The sequence below is a fragment of the Harmonia axyridis genome, chromosome 4 (assembly GCF_914767665.1).
Source record: "Harmonia axyridis chromosome 4, icHarAxyr1.1, whole genome shotgun sequence".
In the NCBI taxonomy this organism is placed as follows: domain Eukaryota; kingdom Metazoa; phylum Arthropoda; class Insecta; order Coleoptera; family Coccinellidae; genus Harmonia; species Harmonia axyridis.
Window position 1 is genome coordinate 37,208,698 of NC_059504.1, and position 19,660 is coordinate 37,228,357.

The following is a 19,660-nucleotide window of genomic DNA, read 5'->3' on the forward strand; positions in this document are numbered from 1 at the left end:
ACTCGTTCATTCCAAAACTCGCCACTTCGTGGCTCGTTTTTGAATTTTGAACTCGTGGAAGAATATCAATGCCTTCTGCACTTGTATTATAAATAACTATACCAATTCAGTAGCTGAAATTAATAATGATTCGATAAACTGGTGTAGCATCACAAAAAAGTAGGACAACAAGAAAAACTCTGTATCTCGAAGACTAAAGCGTTTGCGGGATCATGTAAATGGGATATTTTATTCTTAAAATTCTCCTATTCGGGAACACCTAGTATAAGATAAGAACGATAGAATTGGTAATTAAAAAAATTATTTCGAGTAATTAGTTTCAAACTTCGTTATCAAACCTCTTTTTCCCACATTACTGACATGAGTCAACGTTGTCGTCAAAAAAATTTTTCGATTACCCCCCCCCCCCCAAGCAAAAAAAGCACTACGTTTTTTGGGGGGGGTCTGTAAGAAGGGGTTACACCAATGATCTAATTTTTATATTTATAAACAATATCAAAAATTTTGTTTCTGTCAGATCAATTGTCGAGTAGATAAATGAATTTTACTCGAAAATGTTTCATATGGAGTTGAAGAGAAAATATCATCACAGTATTCCTTGGAAAATTCTCTATCTTTTTGAATTGTCACTTTCGCTCACTTAGCGCTCACGTCGTTTTTCAACCCATATCGTTTTGAGGTCAAATCAAAAGTCGATCAACTTTTGACAGAATATCTAAATGAAAATTTTGAAAGGATGTCGTTGATTGGTCAATCCTTTGTATAGCTCAACTCTAAGGAGGAAAAGGGACCCATGCCCAACCAAGTAGCCAGAGTTATCTTAAATGAAATCTCAATGAACACACCAGTATTTTTGACATCTGAGGTACTAGAAATCTCTACCCCTCATGGAAAAATAAGTCAATTAGTCAGTCGGCACGAGAAAATATAGGATTGAATTTCGAAAAATTCTCCACTTTAATTGCTACTTTATACTCACTAATCACTGCTACAGAACTATACTATTTTCAGATTATTCATCTGCTCTTTATTTACAGTAGATTCATCAGTCATTTACCAAAGATATGAATGTTTTGTTATAGTATATCCAAAGTCACTTGGAGGAAGCTGAATATTTCGATTATACAAGTTGTCCAAGTTTCCAGAAATTACTGAATTTAATTTCTTCAATTTAATTATTTTATTTAGTTGACAATTGTATTTGTGATTGAACAATTTGTGTTTGTTTTTGTCTCGCAAAAAAATTTTTCTTTGTTTTTCAATCAATTTCTTTCCTGAAAATTCTTTGTAATTTCGATTAAATGGATCGATTGATGATAATATCCGAATAAGGGTTCTCATTCTAGTTTCAACAACCTTTTTTATTGTTGTAGGGGATTATGTTAAACAGTTGAAAGCAATATTCCGGAAAAAACGTCCAACATTCCAATTAGAAACGACCTTGGAACTTCTAAATTATTTATTACTAGCAGATATCAGGATCCTGATTTATGGCGTCATTTCCTTGGCTGATGTCCTGCAATACTTGGAGGAAAATCCGGTGCAACTGATGGATCCAGCGGTAAGTTACTCACTTCAAAAAAGTATACAGAATCCTAATTTTCGATATCTTTCGATCACCAACATGTGAATGTTTTCGATACCCCCAAACGAGTGCCACTGATTTATTTTTTATGTCTATTTGATAATAGCAGAGTGATCAAGTAATTAATTTAATTTCCGTAATAAAAAGTTATTTTCATCCTTCATTTGATGGAATAAAGAGTCACTTTCAATCCTCGGGGAATTAAAAGTAAATTTGATCCCTGAAAAATTCATATTAGTTTCTTTGATTAGGTACTGTAATCTTGAACATTGAATAATTATGCATTTCATAAAAAATTTTGAACCAATATGAATATTGAATGCTTTATTAGATTCTCATGATTATTACGAGGGTTGTATCTAAGGTAATGATCAATATTCATTCTTTTTAACATTTTATGTACCAACTTAGAATTCACCATCATTGTGAATACGGACCTGTTAATCACTTATTAATGTGTTGATCTAATTGGCAAAACAATTAAATGATTAAATCTTAGAGTAACAAGTCTAACGACCCAAATAAACATGTATTGAATTTAATATTTTGCAACTGAAAATCACTGATCACAAGATCAATTTATAAATTAGAAAGAGATTCATAATTCATTTTCCAAATTTTCCGCATTTCTTCTTTTTGGCTCTTTCTATTGAAATCGCTACAGCTTTCCTCATTCCTATGGTCTATCACGTACCCCATAACATGCTGCTTGAACGCAAGTTTCCTTTTTTGACTGGTTTCACCAGGCTGGCTTATTAGACGTTCATATGGAAAACTAAATATAATTTTGAGCTGAAAATCTGCATATTGGGATTTGAGATAATGATCTTTTTCCCTAAAATATTTTCAGATCTCTACAACTTCCGGTTATAATAATTGAACAAAAGAACATATTGATTGATGAACTTAAGGATAAAATAAGTATACTGAAAAGGCATAACAATCTTTTAGAAAAACTGGAAACAAAAATTTTGTCAGAAAAAGCAGGAATTGCCGACCCAATATCAAAGTCAATTCCTGTAAGAGAAGCACCATCTCTTATTGTGAATGAAAACTTAAAAAAAGCGCCATCTGTAAATGAAAGTGAAAATTCCAAAAGTGGAAAGATTGTAAGAAAGAAGAATACATTCGATAATGTAGAGGAAAATGGACGAAACAGTCGAGGAGTTCGGTCGAGCGACATCTGTTTACCATCCGCTGATCGAGATTCAAATCTGACTACAGATATAGAGCATGTTGGCAAAGAAAAACCAGTTGGATCACAGAATGCTCCAAATGTAATGCACAGTGCAAATGATAAATTCTTGCGAGATAGACTACATCGAAAAAATACTACTGGCTCAATTATAGGTAGTAGAAATGTTGAGGGTGAATTTAGGGGTGCTGTTCGTCTGGCATGGCTCTATGTGGGAAACGTTAATGAAAATACAACTCTAGTCAGCATACAAAAATTTCTTGAAAGTCAATTTCCCGAAAATAAATTTTTAGTGGATGAAATTGAAAAGCATGAGAACAACCACAGTAGAAATAAATCTTTCAAAATTGGGTTTGATGCGAAAATGTTGGAGGAGGTAAGACGACATGAAATATGGCCAAAAGGAATTTTAGTTAGGAAATACAGGTTTTTTCACCACAAGGAAAAAAGAGAGCAGAGAATTTGAGCTGCAATTTCAAACTCTTGAACTTGAACATACAGAGTATTTCTAGAAAAATTGACTCGTTAAGTGCATGTTTAGCGGAGAAAAAGGCAGATGTGGTATGTTTGACGGAGCACTGGCTAAAAGGCGAAGAAATGAATGCATTGAAAGTAAAAAACTACGAAGTAGGTTCCGCATATTGCAGGAAAAATGCAAAACATGGCGGAGCAGTCATTTTGGTCAATGAAAAATTGAAATACAGAAATATTCTAGAAATAGTGAATACCACAATAGAACAACATGTGGAAATTGCTGCGGTTGAGTTAATGAAACAGAAATCCATCGCAGTAGCAGTGTACAGACCACCAACAGGAGATTATGAACTATTTTTGGAAGTGGTGGATGGAATATTGTCGATGATATCGGAAAAATATAGCAAGCACGATGTCTACATTGCTGGTGACTTCAATGTAAATTTTCTATTAGATAACGCTGAAGTGAAAGACTTGACAGATCTCTTGAAGTCTTATGGCTTGAAAATAACAACATTGTTACCGTCGAGAATAACTAGGGTTAGTTCTACCTGTATAGATAATATATTTACCAATAACGGTATAGAAAATATTGTGATGGAAACTACAGAAGTGCACCTCTCAGACCATAAAGCGCAAATACTCACAATATTAAAAAACCGAAAAGTATGTACCAAGGGGAGAAAAACAACAAGGATAATTAATGATGACAATATAAAAGCATACAGAGAAAGGTTGATTCGGTATTCATGGCGGGACTTTTCAACAGAAGCGTCAGCAGAAGATTCATTTGATAAGATGTACAACATCCTCATTAAAGAATTCGATGAGTGTTTTCCTTACAAATATGCTACGAAGAAATGCGATGGATTTTACTTGACAGAGAAATTGAAAAATATGAAAAACAATCTGGATGCACTGGCCGTTCGAGCGGTGACTACAAAGAGGGAAGAAGACTATCAGGTGTACAGGCTGCATAAACAAAAATACCATCAAGAGATTACGATAGTTACCAAAGAAAGAAATGCCTCACATATTGAAAGTGCCAGTAACAAACAGAAAGCTATATGGAACGTCATAAGGAAAGAAACCACTAGAGGGCGGAAGCAAATACCGGATACGGCTCTCAACGCAGAAGATTTCAATAACTACTTTTGCGAGTTGGGAGCAACTATTGCGAAGGAAATACTACCAACGACTAAAACAGCCCATGAATATCTACGAGATACAAATATTAATAACTCACGTTCATGTTTCTTTCATCCTACCACGCCTCACGAAATTGAGCTAGTTATAGATGGTCTTAGAGCAAAGGAAACGAAAGATATAGATGATCTCTCGACGATATTATTAAAGAAGGTGAAACAACAGATATCATACCCCCTGGCACAGATTATAAATAAATGTTTAGAGGAGGGGATATTTCCGAGTAGCCTAAAGAGAGCACGAGTGGTTCCTGTATATAAAAGTGGAGATGCGGGTCTACAGCAAAATTATAGGCCAATATCAATATTACCGGTGTTCTCCAAGGTGGTAGAGGTGGTGATCAAGAAGAGGCTGGTAAATTTCTTTGAAAAAAACAATTTCTTTTCACAACGGCAGCATGGTTATAGGAAAGGAAAATCAGTAATGTCTGCGATTTGGGAAGTAATAAAGCTGTTGTGAGCCATGCAAAACATGGCGGAGCAGTCATTTTGGTCAATGAAAAATTGAAATACAGAAATATTCTAGAAATAGTGAATACCACAATAGAACAACATGTGGAAATTGCTGCGGTTGAGTTAATGAAACAGAAATCCATCGCAGTAGCAGTGTACAGACCACCAACAGGAGATTATGAACTATTTTTGGAAGTGGTGGATGGAATATTGTCGATGATATCGGAAAAATATAGCAAGCACGATGTCTACATTGCTGGTGACTTCAATGTAAATTTTCTATTAGATAACGCTGAAGTGAAAGACTTGACAGATCTCTTGAAGTCTTATGGCTTGAAAATAACAACATTGTTACCGTCGAGAATAACTAGGGTTAGTTCTACCTGTATAGATAATATATTTACCAATAACGGTATAGAAAATATTGTGATGGAAACTACAGAAGTGCACCTCTCAGACCATAAAGCGCAAATACTCACAATATTAAAAAACCGAAAAGTATGTACCAAGGGGAGAAAAACAACAAGGATAATTAATGATGACAATATAAAAGCATACAGAGAAAGGTTGATTCGGTATTCATGGCGGGACTTTTCAACAGAAGCGTCAGCAGAAGATTCATTTGATAAGATGTACAACATCCTCATTAAAGAATTCGATGAGTGTTTTCCTTACAAATATGCTACGAAGAAATGCGATGGATTTTACTTGACAGAGAAATTGAAAAATATGAAAAACAATCTGGATGCACTGGCCGTTCGAGCGGTGACTACAAAGAGGGAAGAAGACTATCAGGTGTACAGGCTGCATAAACAAAAATACCATCAAGAGATTACGATAGTTACCAAAGAAAGAAATGCCTCACATATTGAAAGTGCCAGTAACAAACAGAAAGCTATATGGAACGTCATAAGGAAAGAAACCACTAGAGGGCGGAAGCAAATACCGGATACGGCTCTCAACGCAGAAGATTTCAATAACTACTTTTGCGAGTTGGGAGCAACTATTGCGAAGGAAATACTACCAACGACTAAAACAGCCCATGAATATCTACGAGATACAAATATTAATAACTCACGTTCATGTTTCTTTCATCCTACCACGCCTCACGAAATTGAGCTAGTTATAGATGGTCTTAGAGCAAAGGAAACGAAAGATATAGATGATCTCTCGACGATATTATTAAAGAAGGTGAAACAACAGATATCATACCCCCTGGCACAGATTATAAATAAATGTTTAGAGGAGGGGATATTTCCGAGTAGCCTAAAGAGAGCACGAGTGGTTCCTGTATATAAAAGTGGAGATGCGGGTCTACAGCAAAATTATAGGCCAATATCAATATTACCGGTGTTCTCCAAGGTGGTAGAGGTGGTGATCAAGAAGAGGCTGGTAAATTTCTTTGAAAAAAACAATTTCTTTTCACAACGGCAGCATGGTTATAGGAAAGGAAAATCAGTAATGTCTGCGATTTGGGAAGTAATAAAGCTCACAACATCAGCTTGGGATGATCATGATATGGTGGAATTGGTGTGTCTAGATTTAACGAAGGCCTTTGACACCGTCGATCATGATGTGTTACTCGACAAATTACACCATTATGGAGTGAGAGGGGTGGCCCATAAACTGATAACTTCATACTTGTCAAATCGGGAGCAGATAGTAACATGGTTAGATCAAAGATCGAGTGTTGGAAGTGTCAAGATAGGTGTTCCACAGGGTTCGGTGCTCGGGCCGATCTTATTTCTGGTATACATCAATGATTTGATGTGCAGTGTTGAAACTTATGGAGGCACCCTGTATGCCGACGATGCTTCAATTATGGTCAGAGGCGCGAACGCTGCGGAGATACGAAATCATGTGATAACAGTCTTGGAGCGCATGGCGGAGTGGTTTCAGGCCAACAAACTGAAGGTGAATGAGAGCAAAACACAACACCTCTTGCTTTCACATTCGGTACCAACATCTGAACCCATCAAGTTTCTCGGAGTCCATCTGGAAAATAGGTTAGGTTGGAAGACCAACATAGATTCTCTGATATCAAAATTATCAGTAGCAGTTTTCACAATCCGAAGAATGAAAATGTGTGCTTCAACTGTAGTAGCTCGTCAAGCGTATTTTGCCAACTTCCACGCAGTAGCCTCCCAGAGTATCCTTTTATGGGGAGCGACATCCGAGGCATTAAGGGTGTTGAGACTTCAAAAGAGAGCAGTAAGAGCACTATATGGTCTTGCACCTAGGGATAGTTGCAGGGAAACTTTTGTAACCGGAGAAATTCTGACCGTGCCATGTATGTACATTCACACCTGCCTCAAATATGTACACAAAAACGTCCGCCAGTTTCCAAGAAATTCAAACAGACATGCCTATAATACGCGAAACAAGGCAGCCCTGGAGACACCTTTCCATCGTCTGGCATCTACTCAGCGATTTGTTGATCACTGGGGTCCTGTATTCTACAATATGGTACCTGATCGTATAAAGGCTCTAAATGAAAAACGTTTCAGCACGGAGGTGAAGAGGGTGCTATTGAGGACGGCGATGTATGAGGTGACTGAACTTTTCGACTGTGATATTTTTGATGTTTGATATTTCATGTTTGTACAAAAATATTGTTATTTGTGAAACTGTTAAACTGTCCTTTTTGACATTTTGATATTATTGCTATTCTTGACGTTTTCCTGTATGTTTATACTGTGAAATAAATAAATATTATTATTATTATTATTATTATACCGAAAACAGACTATTACTTCCTTATTTCAAACGTCACACCCAGTATATTATTTCATCATTAATTTCGGTAATATGCCATACCTTGGGTAAAAACTCAACAGTTCATGAGTGAATGGGATTCTTATGAAAAAAATGGTGGCGATAAGGACACATTTTTTGGAATTTTTCGACAGAAAAAGGTTTTTTGAGAAAAATTTTATTTTTTCGATTCTGCAAATACGTTGTTTGCGGTTTGGACTAAAAATGTACAGGGTGTTCATAAGAAGACCATGAACTTCATTAATTTTACGTTGGGATTGTTGAGAAATCCATAAACCAATGCAATTTTCTATTACGAATAATTCATTACAATTCTTGAAATGTCAAATTTAGTTATGGAAACACCGAATTTTAGTTTCTTTCTGTCTTTTCCGGAAGTCACAGACTACTCCACACAGTTATAAGTTGCGGTTTTTCCTCATTTGAAGTTCTTCCTTGATAACTCATAGAGTGTTCATTTTAGGTATAGGTTTTGCTTATGTATCCCCCACTAATTTTGTACGAAGAATCGACTGAAATAATAACAAATATAGGTTCTTATTCGAAAATCTTCAGTTTTGATTAATTTGAGTTGTCCAAGTTCATGATCTTTTTATAAACACCCTGTAGGTACATTTTTTGTCCAGACCGCAAACAGTCTTATAATACTACGTATTTGTTCGAAAAAGAAAAAATATTTCCGAAAAAAGCTCTTTCTGCCGAAATATTCGAAAAAATATGAGTCCTCATCGCCACCATTTTTTTCATAAGAATCCCATTAGCTCATGAACCGTTGAGTTTTCACTCAAGCTATGGCCTATTGCCGATATTGTCATCAAAAAAGTTATCTGATGATGCAATAATATACTTGGTGTGCCATTTGAAATAAGGAAGTGGTAGTTTGTTTCTCTAATTCTGTGGTTATTCCGTTCATTCTTCCACATCTTGTAGAACAAAATCGTGCGAGAATATATCAGAAACGCACAGTTTTCATGGTTATATTTTATTATTCTATGTTGGTACTCCGAACTTTCCGCCACGGCTTTATCTGTCAATTCATCAATTTGCCTTAAAGAAATCAGTTCTGCCAACCAACATTTTTCAATGCAAAAATCACTAAAATATATTTATGGAAATATTTCATTAATTTCAATGAAAATGCAATGAATTAGAGATAATAATGTATAATACTCGTACAGAAGGCTCATTCTACCACTCGTTCATTCCAAAACTCGCCACTTCGTGGCTCGTTTTTGAATTTTGAACTCGTGGAAGAATATCAATGCCTTCTGCACTTGTATTATAAATAACTATTCCGGTATAACTGGAAATTGTAGAGATCTGAAAATATTTCAGGGAAAAAGATCATTGCAACATGCAAATTTTAAGATCAAAATTTTGATTAGTTTATCATTAACGTCTAATAGGCCATCCCGGTGAATCACTCTGTACCTATATTGGTAAAAAAACAGGCCTAAAAGTTAAATTATGAGGAAGAAGAAGATATTTGTGTTGGAGCATATTTCAACACATACCTAACCCATTCAATATCTACATGATCTGGAGTTGGGATCAAATATTAATTCCTTCTACAGATTTTCTATATTAGATTGAAAATTATAGTTATGAATTTAATATTGGAATTTTTCGAGGAATATGGAATATCATCTGCAGAACATAGAATTAATAATTGTGCCAGACCTTTTTTTAGGGTATTTATGTTGCAAGTTGCAGTTCGCCAGTTAGTACGCGGCATTATTAGTTTTTCTGAAACTTGCACTCAAGCGTAAATTATGTTATATTTTATGTTACCAATTCTTTATCCTATATAAATTCACCGGAATATTTTTAATATCTGTATTCAATACCTACACCTTTCAGTTGTTACCTTAATCAGATTTCAGAATCTTTTGAGAAACTTGTCACCATTTATACATTTTCACGCATTAGGTCAGTTGATTGTTCATTGAAAAATTGCAAAAAAAAATCTATACCTACATAAGTATCAAAATAACTGCTGGCTGATTACTCATCATTACATTGAACACCTTCTTATTTCGAAAGTAGTTTTCAGCTTTTAGGAAGACGATGCAGATGATCATGAGGAATTCCGATTTCCTAGAAGATAGTGAGAGAATAAAAATACTTCTCTTATTGAATAGAGATAGAACTATTATCGAGAAGTTGGAACTACGTGCTACCAAGCATTTTATAGTCAATCTGCTTACTTTTACTCCTAAATTTTGTTCTGTCCCTGAAGAGGTTTCCTTTGAAGAAATACTTCAAATTATTCATGGAATTTATCTCGAATATATGCATAAGTCAGACATCATTGAAGGTATCACTTCACTAGAAACGACTAATGTATTACACAAGGTACTGAGGAATACCAATGCAATAATATCAGTGAAGCACTGTGTGATGGAGATTTTGTCGATCATTTGTGCCAACAACATGCAAGCAGCTTCAAACCTATTAGGAAATAATATACATCTAACACTTATTGATCTGGATCAACAATATAAATTCAAGTAAGTTGCTCATTTAATTAGTTATATATTATATTGAATTTTTTATGTTTTTATTGTGCAAAATAAGTCCTCATTCAAGCGGTTTCTTGAAATGGGAAGAAAACAACGAGCTCATCGGGAAATTCATATTATTGCGAGGACTTATGTTTAAGAGGGAATACCACCACGCCACTGCCCAGTTCGAATGGAAATTATTGATTTTTCCTCTTACAACCATCGGTGTTTAAGGTGTTTTCACATAATTTCTTTGATATATAATTTACATTGAAAAATGACAATATTTTTAATTTGCGAATGAAAAATGAATGTTGGGAACTCGTTTTTTGCAAAAGAATTGATATGTTTCACGTAAGCGTGTCACTGGATTTTGTGACTTATACTCAAAGCAAAATTGAAAAATGACCCATCAATATCATAGTATTTTTCACGGGCTATCCAAATATGTTATTGAAAAAACTATCAAACCAAGCCATGGAAAGTTATTGAGGAAAATCCGTTTTTCTACAAAAATTTTTTATGCAAATTCAACTGGTCTTCAAAATAAGGTGTATAGACAATTTCTCACTAATTGTGTCTTCATTGGAACTCCCGGTTTTCAAGAAAACGGTTTTTTTTTCTTGCAAAATATACTTTTTTCATATTTTCTGAATGATCAATCGATTCTGAATCCGAATATTGTAATAAAGTGGTGGTTTTATATATATTTCAAGTTATTTAATTCAAAATTAACCTGAGTAAATTCAGATTCCATATTCGGAAAATATATCCCTGTTGTCTATGGTTCTATAAATATTAGATGGTCAGATTATCATTCGCGATTATAATAGAAGCCACTATCGTGATTAAAGAAGAAGAAGGAGAGAGAGATATTATAATAGAAGCTTTATATTTTAGCTTATATTATAATCGAGAATGAAAACTCTAAAATTTGACAATCAAATATTTATTGAACCACAGACATATGTAAACAAATCTTAGAACTATGGAACATGCTAAATGCTACCAAAGCTCACAGAAAATCAGCTCTAATTTCTCCACAGTATTCTTGACCACGAATTTAAATGAATGCTCGTTATTTTCCGACTAGGAAATCTGAATTTCCTCAGATTGATCAGAAGCGGATTCAGAATCGATTGAACATTCAGAAAAGATGGGAAAATATTATGAAATAATTTCTGCAGGAAAAAATCTTCTGTTTTCTCGAAAACCGGAAATTCAAATGGAGAAACAACTGATGATAAATAGCCTCTAGTCCATCTTATTTTGAAAATTAGTCAAATTTGCAAAACAATGTTTTTTTGGTAAACGGTTTTTCCTCAATAACTTTCTATGCCTTGGATCGCTAGTTTTCCTTAAACATATTTGGATAGCCCGGGAAAAATACAATCATGGTGATGGGTCACTTTTCAATATTGCTCGAAGGATAAGCCACAAAATCCAGTATTCCGCTTACGTGAAACACCCTGTACAAAGCACTGATACATTTTTAAAATGATAGTGAAAAAAAACATTCAAAAAATCATTACAGAAGAGGAAAAACTATAATTTTGTGAATAAAATAATCGACCATCGTACAGTGCTGCCCTCCATTCATATGCTTTGTGAGGGAAAGAAGATAAAGTGAATGTACAACTTCATACAACACTGATCATCGCAGGAAAGCCTAATACAGGGAGTTTCACGAATTACTGAGAAGTGTACAGGCTTTCAGTGCAGAATGCATATGCAGGATATTCTTTGGAGTGGGAAACAATTTTCGAAAATATTTCCTTAGTACATACATACAGGGTGTTTCATCATAAACTGGACAAACGTATATATTCGTGTAGAGGACATCGGGACAATCATTTTTGCCTTATACAATATATCCCGTTTTCGACGCATAAGCGAGATACAGGGTGTTAAGGGTGTTCAATACCTTGTTCATACCACTGCTATTTCAGTGCTAATTTCAGTGCATTCCAATTCCAAAGTACAGGTCGGATTCATTTCATTTTTTGAGTGAACAATGACGTGATATAGTGAACTTGAAGATCCCGTCTCGATTTCCAAAAAAAAATTGATAGTATTCCGCAAATCGAACTTTGAAATTGAACACTTTCTTTGAATGACTATTCAGCTTCAGAGAGACTTCTCATTTCAAGTAACTCATCCACAAATGTTCAGTGATATTATGTGTTTTGAATTGGTGCAAAAATTTTTTTAAAATTGCTTGATTTGCTCTAATTGTAGATGTTTTTCATATGGAATTATGCTTTTTGGAACGCCTCCCAAAGGTTTACGCCTTTTTGCAACATGAACGCCAATAGAATCTTGGACTGTATTTTATGGCTCGAGATGAATGACACTTTTATGATTTACGAGGGTAGGGTTTCTCTGATTGGCTAAAATTGTGTACATTACTAGTTTATGACAATATTGCACTGAAGAATAGGGAAAGGTAGAAAACTTGTTATGAAATCATTGTTAGAATTAGAAACGATACTGTTCCTAAAATATATATGCTAGCTGATTTTATTCGTAATGATGTCTGGAGAAGTACATTTTGAGCGCTTAGTATCATAAAGAAAATTTCAAAAGTCATAAAGAAATTAAGATGAAAAAAAGGTATCTGGATTTTTGCCGAAATATGGAAAATTATTAATATTTCAGAAATCTGACAAAAAATTCTCAAAAAAAAAAATTTCTTTTGAAAAACTCCCTATTCCCGAAACTCTATCTACAATATTTACCATTTAAATTTAACCCTGAAAATAGGCAATTCTTGATTAAGAAAATTTTCTCGTACTTCCTTCATTAATATTAACTTGAAAAAATTTATAGTAAAAATTTTTCGCTTCGTGAAGCCATTCTTGTATACATACCTCCTTGAAAATTTCATGTCATAAAAGTTTAAGAAATTGCAATATTTTTTTTAAATAATCTTTTTCGTTAACTCAACTCTCTTGATTTATTGCCCTAGAGAAAGAGAACAATATACATCTCTTTCAACTCGAAGAGTTGAACGTTAAATCGTTATTCCAAATTTGAATTTAAAGCAAAGAATTGTGAAAAATATTGAGAATTTTTCTACCTGAAGTAAAAGAAATATTACCAATTCAAAAGATGATTGAATCGAATATTACTTATCTTCACCTATAGCCAATAAGAGTATTGCTGATTCCTATAAGCAATTATTTATATGTATATTATATTTCCTTGAGATATTAACGAGTCCAACTCATTGTTACATTAAATCCTGTTCTGTCCCCACAATGTCAGAAAGAAGTATGGTCTAAAATTTCTCAATTTTCCTGATTCACATGGTAGAAGTTCATCCAAATATATGCCATATTTTATTCCATCATTGAATTAGGCAAATCGAAATGATAAATATAAAAAAGTATGTAAATTTCATTCTATTCAGTTCATAAAACGTATAAAAAAATATCATGTCTTTATATCTTTCAATCAGATGATTTTGACATTTGACCATCTCAGTGTAATAAATCACCTATTTTATTGCTTTTAGGTTCTTGACAGATTGCCCTCAGTAGCATCTCTGTTCGAATCAAGAGAAATCATATATTCTTCTCTCTGTAATGCTTTCTCCTCTACGAGCTTCTGAAAAATCACGTGACACTAGGTCCATGGATATTAGGTCTATGTGTATGACTCACTGATGACGAATCCGTCCTTCTTGAAATTTAAATACACTTATAAAATATTTTTTCTCCGATTGACAACAAATTTCAATTTTGCAGACACATATCAATCAGTAAAGTATTACTTTTCCTGCCTACGCAGCAAAGTAAGTACTTTCATGCTTAGGCATCATCAGAAATGATTAATGGGAAAAAAAAATTTCAAACTACAATTATTATGGACATATACATTTCCATGACAACCAACCATACGAACAATTGCAATTTGTATGAAATTTCATTTCAATTTATCACTACAAAAAAAATTAAAAGATCAATACTTATACATGGCCGAGCGAGTTTATCCGATTTGAAAAAATTATTAAATATTGAACTTAGATGAGCTGAATATATCTGTAAAAACCCCAAGTGTTCCGATAGACAGAACAAAATACAATCTTTTTTTTCTATTCTGTTACTCTTTTCTTATTGCCTTCACTAATTTTTTTACGTGTCAAATGTCAAATAATCATTTTGAATTTCAGTAGAATATCAGAAATTCTCATCCAAATAAACAAACCGACAACAATAACCTAATAAATCACATGTCTTATATTCCTATACCCACTTTTGTGGTCTCCAAAGACGCATAAAATGAGAACTCAAAAGCTTCTCGAATTTTTCATTCTAGAAATCTCAATATGCACTATTTATGATTTTCTCTGTGAAATCATACACTCAGAGATAATCATATATTTTTTTCTATTATCCATATTCGATATACGTCCATGACAGTGGTTCATTGTCATTTCTGTATTCACAATATTTACAGTAATTATCTTATTTAGTAATATATAACTAAACAAATATAACAAATTTTCCTTCTTTTGAAGAAGTTTTCCAAAGAATTTTGCTTACTCATAATAAGATTGTGATATATAAGGTTGTTACATATAATGGATATTCCTTCTGGGGGGTATATATCCCCCTTATCCCCCCCCCTAGGATACGCCACTGTATCTTAACTGAACTGAATTTCTAAAGTTTACAGAAACACAAATTTACTCTTTGCTGGGCTTCATCGAGAGTTGAGATTTTATTAGGGGCAATAAATACCAAACAGGCGGTTCTTCAACTTGAATGGGTGTGCCAGGTACAAATCTACCAAAAATTTTCGGGTAGCTCCATCTAGCGGAATTGCAGTTTCAGCGCAAAGTAGTCTACAACCTTAAACGTCAATTTTGAGCAAGATTCTTATGGGTGTGGTCAGTTTTGTATAACACTCAAAGAAACGGTTTTTGGTCAAATCTCAGTATTTTTGGGTCCTCTATTCAGAAAAGTTGATGAAATCCGAAAAAAGGATTACAAAATGGCGGAAAACCTGCAACGTTCCTAATATTTTTTTCCGGTGGTCAAATTGAATTTTAGTTTCTGAATGAACACAATTTTCTAAGAATTCCTGTGCAAAAATTTTTTCAAAAATCGAACACAAATTTTTTTTTACATGTCTACAGCGATAAAAAAATTTCACCCGAAATGGATGGAATTTTGTAAAATTGTACTCCCTCAATTATCAATCACGAATATGAAAACAGAATTGTAAAATATTAAACGGTTTCGTTACTACAGCCATTCACATGTTTCGTTCAAACCTCCAAAAAAAAAAATTAGAATGGCTTCTTAGAGTCAAAATTATTTAATTATTCTTATTGCCAAAAATTCCGGATGCTAAAATGTATTTATACAAAAAAAAATTCGGTGAAACTTAGTTGGGAGTCGAACCCTCGATTCCAACGTATTAATGAAGAAATTAAGACAGTTCTAAGGATATTAATATTCGTTGCTAAGCAACGGAAGTTCGTAGCTCATAGAATTCTACTGGTTTTTGAATTTCACTAAATATAATTTCGCAAGTATCGTGACACGAATTTGTTTGGAAACGAAAATGAAATATTCTCTTTTGGAAAAAAATGATATTGTGCAGGCTTATTATGAAGCGAATTGCTCTGGCAGAAAAGCAAGGGAAATTTACTCCCGCAGATTTCCAAGCAAAAATTTGCCAAACTTCAAAACTTTTTATGAACGCAAATTACGTGAAGAAGGAAGTTTGCACCGGAAAAAGAAGGAAACAATAAGAACAAACGATGATCGCATCCTTAATTTAGTAGGAGATAACTCAATGATTTCAACAAGAACTCTTTCGAACCACCCTTTAGTGAATAAAAGTAAAACTACTGTTTGGAGAGTACTCAAAAGGAACAGCTTTCATTCGTTCCATTTCCAACTCTGCCAAACTTTAGAAGACGGTGATTTTCATAGAAGAAAAGAATTCTGTCAGTTTATTTTGAGAAGAGTACGTGGAAATAGGGATTTTCTCCATCAAATTTTATTTACGGATGAAGCTACTTTTCATAGGGATGGTTTCTTCAACAGAAAAAATAATATTTTATGGCATAGAGAAAATCCGCATGCCACTGTATCAAAAAATAGCCAGAAGAGGTTTTCAGTTAATGTTTGGGCGGGAATAAAAGATAAATTCATTATCGGACCATACATTCTTCGTCAAACATTGACTGGAAACGGCTATTATCACTTCCTGACAGAGATTCTGCCAGATCTTGAAGATATTCCGCTGAGTCAGATTCAAGGCATTTGGTAACAGCATGATGGTTGCCCTGCCCACACAACTCGAGATGTAAGAGGGTATCTAGATGAAGAATACCCACGCCGATGGATTGGCCGATTAGGACCTATCGCATGGCCTCCTCGTTCACCGGATCTCACACCACTTGATTTTTATTTCTGGGGACATCTCAAAAGTCTTGTTTATGATAAGAGAGCTCCATTAAACTCAAAGGAAGAACTTATTCAACGAATTGAATCAGCTGCCGAGGAGATCCGGCAAAACCCCGAAATGATACGTTCAGCGGTCGATAGTGTTGCGAAAAGGGCGAGAATGTGTATTCTTAAAAATGGAAACATCTTCGAAAACGATTTATAAATTGATTTTTCCACTAAATCTGTTTTTTTTTGTGTTTATAAAATGTAGAATTATTAGTAAAAAATTCAGGTTTATTCCTTGAATAATTCGTTTAATAATAAGCATGAACCATGACATTTTTTCCAAAAGAGAATATTTCATTTTCGTTTCCAAACAAATTCGTGTCACGATACTTGCGAAATTTTATTCAGTGAAATTCAAATAACCAATAAAATTCTATGAGCTACGAAATTCCGTTGCTTAGCAACGAATATTAATATCCTTAGAACTGTCTTAAATTCTTCATTAATACTTACGTTGGAATCGAGGGTTCGACTCCCAACTAAGTTTCACCGAATTTTTTTTGTATAAATACATTTTAGCATCCGGAATTTTTGGAAATAGCAATAATTTAATAATTTTGACTCTAAGAAGCCATTCTAATTTTTTTTTGGAGGTTCGAACGAAACATTTGAATGGCTGTAGTAACGAAACCGTTTAATATTTTACAATTCTGTTTTCATATTCGTGATTGATAATTGAGGGAGTACAATTTTACAAAATTCCATCCATTTTGGGTGGAATTTTTTTATCGCTGTAGACATGTAAAAAAAAATTTGTGTTCGATTTTTGAAAAAATTTTTGCACAGAAATTCTTAGAAAATTGTGTTCATTCAGAAACTAAAATTCAATTTGACCACCGAAAAAAAAAATAGGAACGTTGCAGGTTTTCCGCCATTTTGTATATTTATTTGAGAGATACAGGCTAATTTGTGTATTTTATCTAAAACTTTCAATCGGCATAACTCTTGAACGCCTGTATGGATTTTCATGGAGAATTGAAGAAATGAGTATGGAATAAAATCCATAATATTCATTTTTAGTGACTTGTCGATAACGCAGCTCTGGACTGAGAAAATAATATTTTTTTTCGGCAACCGTCCGGGAAGTGCTCACTTCCCGGACGCTTTTTCTCTGAGAAAGAAGCATTTCCCGGCCTAGTCCGGAAAGTACGTACTTCCCGGACTAGGCCGGAAAAGAATCATAGAATCCATAGCAACCGAGATAACGGCTGACAGTTCATATGAAATTAGTTTTCAAAAATTTGCATGTTTTTTGATCGTAATCGCAAAAAAATATGGAAAGCAGCAGTGATAGGGTTATTCTACACGGTTGCCGAAAAAAAAAATGTACGCAACACGGCCGAAAATGGTTTTTTTGGACTCACAGACTTCCAGGACACGTCCAAAAAAACCCTATTTTCCGGACTTGTTACGTAAATTACTATTATGTGACATGTACAACAAATTCTCGAAAAGCGACTTTACTTAGTAGTTATGCCGATTGATAGTAAACGAATATTCTTAGAACATATTTCGAACGTTTGAGACTCCACAGAATTTTTTTAATTTGCACTGATGGCATGTAAAGTTATTCGTGAAACACTCTGTAAAATAAATCGGTAGATGTGTCGAACAATTCGTATTGTTAATCTTTTTGTCAGGTACGACCGAAAACCGTTAGATATACAGGGTGGTGAATCACAAACAAGTTGCGTTATTCAAGGTTGGTGTTAACAAATCCAAAATATCTGTCTTTTAATGGAAATTGTTTTAATATATATAATAATATCAATGTAAAAAAATAATGTTAATTTGTGATCAGTGTACCAACAAAATTCAATCTCCAATGGTTTTTGTGATATCTCGAAAAGACTGAAAAAATCGAAATTTTCTTCTCTTCTGTATAACTCGTTTGTTTCTGGAGATAACTTCACGAAATTCGGTTCGTAGCCATTATCCAATATAGAGATTCTAATGGTGTCGTCTGATTTTTTCTGTTTTCCATTGTTTCAAAGACGCGATTGTTATTTTTTTTTTCTTATGGACGCCATATTTGTTCTCCTTATGAGGTAATAATGAAAAAAAATTACGAATCCAATGTATCACACTCTACAAAAATATCGCGGTTAGCTATAGTGAACTTCGTTTTTATTTTTTTGTTTAAGTAGTAGGCTGGTGCCAGAATTGTCAAATAACTTGTTACTTCGTTCAGTTGTTATATGTGAAACTATCATTTGATTCCTGTGAAAACCTCAATCCTGTTTGATAAGTAACGTCCTATTAATTACATACATAGCGTATAACTGGCAATGTCTAACCCTGTATAATTAACAACCTAATTCTTTAAAATGAAGAGTTTCAAAATTTGAGCGGAGTCAAATGTTGATTGGATTTTTAATATGATATAAAATATTAACTATAAGTGAATGTTTACAATTCGAGCTGGAACTTTTTCGCCGTTTTGTATTCGAATTATCATTCTTAAGTTTATTAGATTATTGGAATAATTCATTCTAACAAATATTTATGTTCGATTATTCATGAGTAGTTCTGAATATTCAACTATTCATTGAATATTCAATGAGTATTCATTGATTAGTCATTGATTATGTAGTGATTATTAAATGAATATTCAGTGAATAATCAATGAATATTCAGTGATTGAACTCATGTTTCAATGTACCAATGAAATCCGCGAATTTACCATAGTTACGGCGTTTCCATAAGTGAATATACCCTTGACGACATGGTATAATCGTTTTGGTGATTCGCTTCCCGCCATATTGTGATCATTTCCATAATAACGTAATTGGACGTTCGCCAAAAAAAAAAAAATAAAGGTCAAGCTCAGTGAAATGTCATTGAATTTTTCAAAAGACAGACCTTTGATTGTAGTTCTATTGATTAATAAGAAATTAAAATTTTATTTATTTTGATTATACAAACCTCTTCACTCGACATATTTCGCGAAACTACACTCGAGTTTAGTTCTCGTGACTCGGTGTATAATCGAATAT

General features: G+C 33.8%; 1 protein-coding gene across 1 annotated transcript in view; it reads left to right on the plus strand.

The window, feature by feature from the left end:
• The window catches only part of LOC123678702, a 36,367-nt gene that overhangs the window by 5,674 nt on the left and 11,033 nt on the right, over positions 1–19,660 (plus strand). The window contains exons 2-3 of the mRNA XM_045615848.1: positions 1,374–1,561; positions 9,734–10,197. Coding sequence (XP_045471804.1) covers positions 1,374–1,561; positions 9,734–10,197 — 652 coding nt within the window. The remainder of the gene's footprint in view (positions 1–1,373; positions 1,562–9,733; positions 10,198–19,660) is intronic.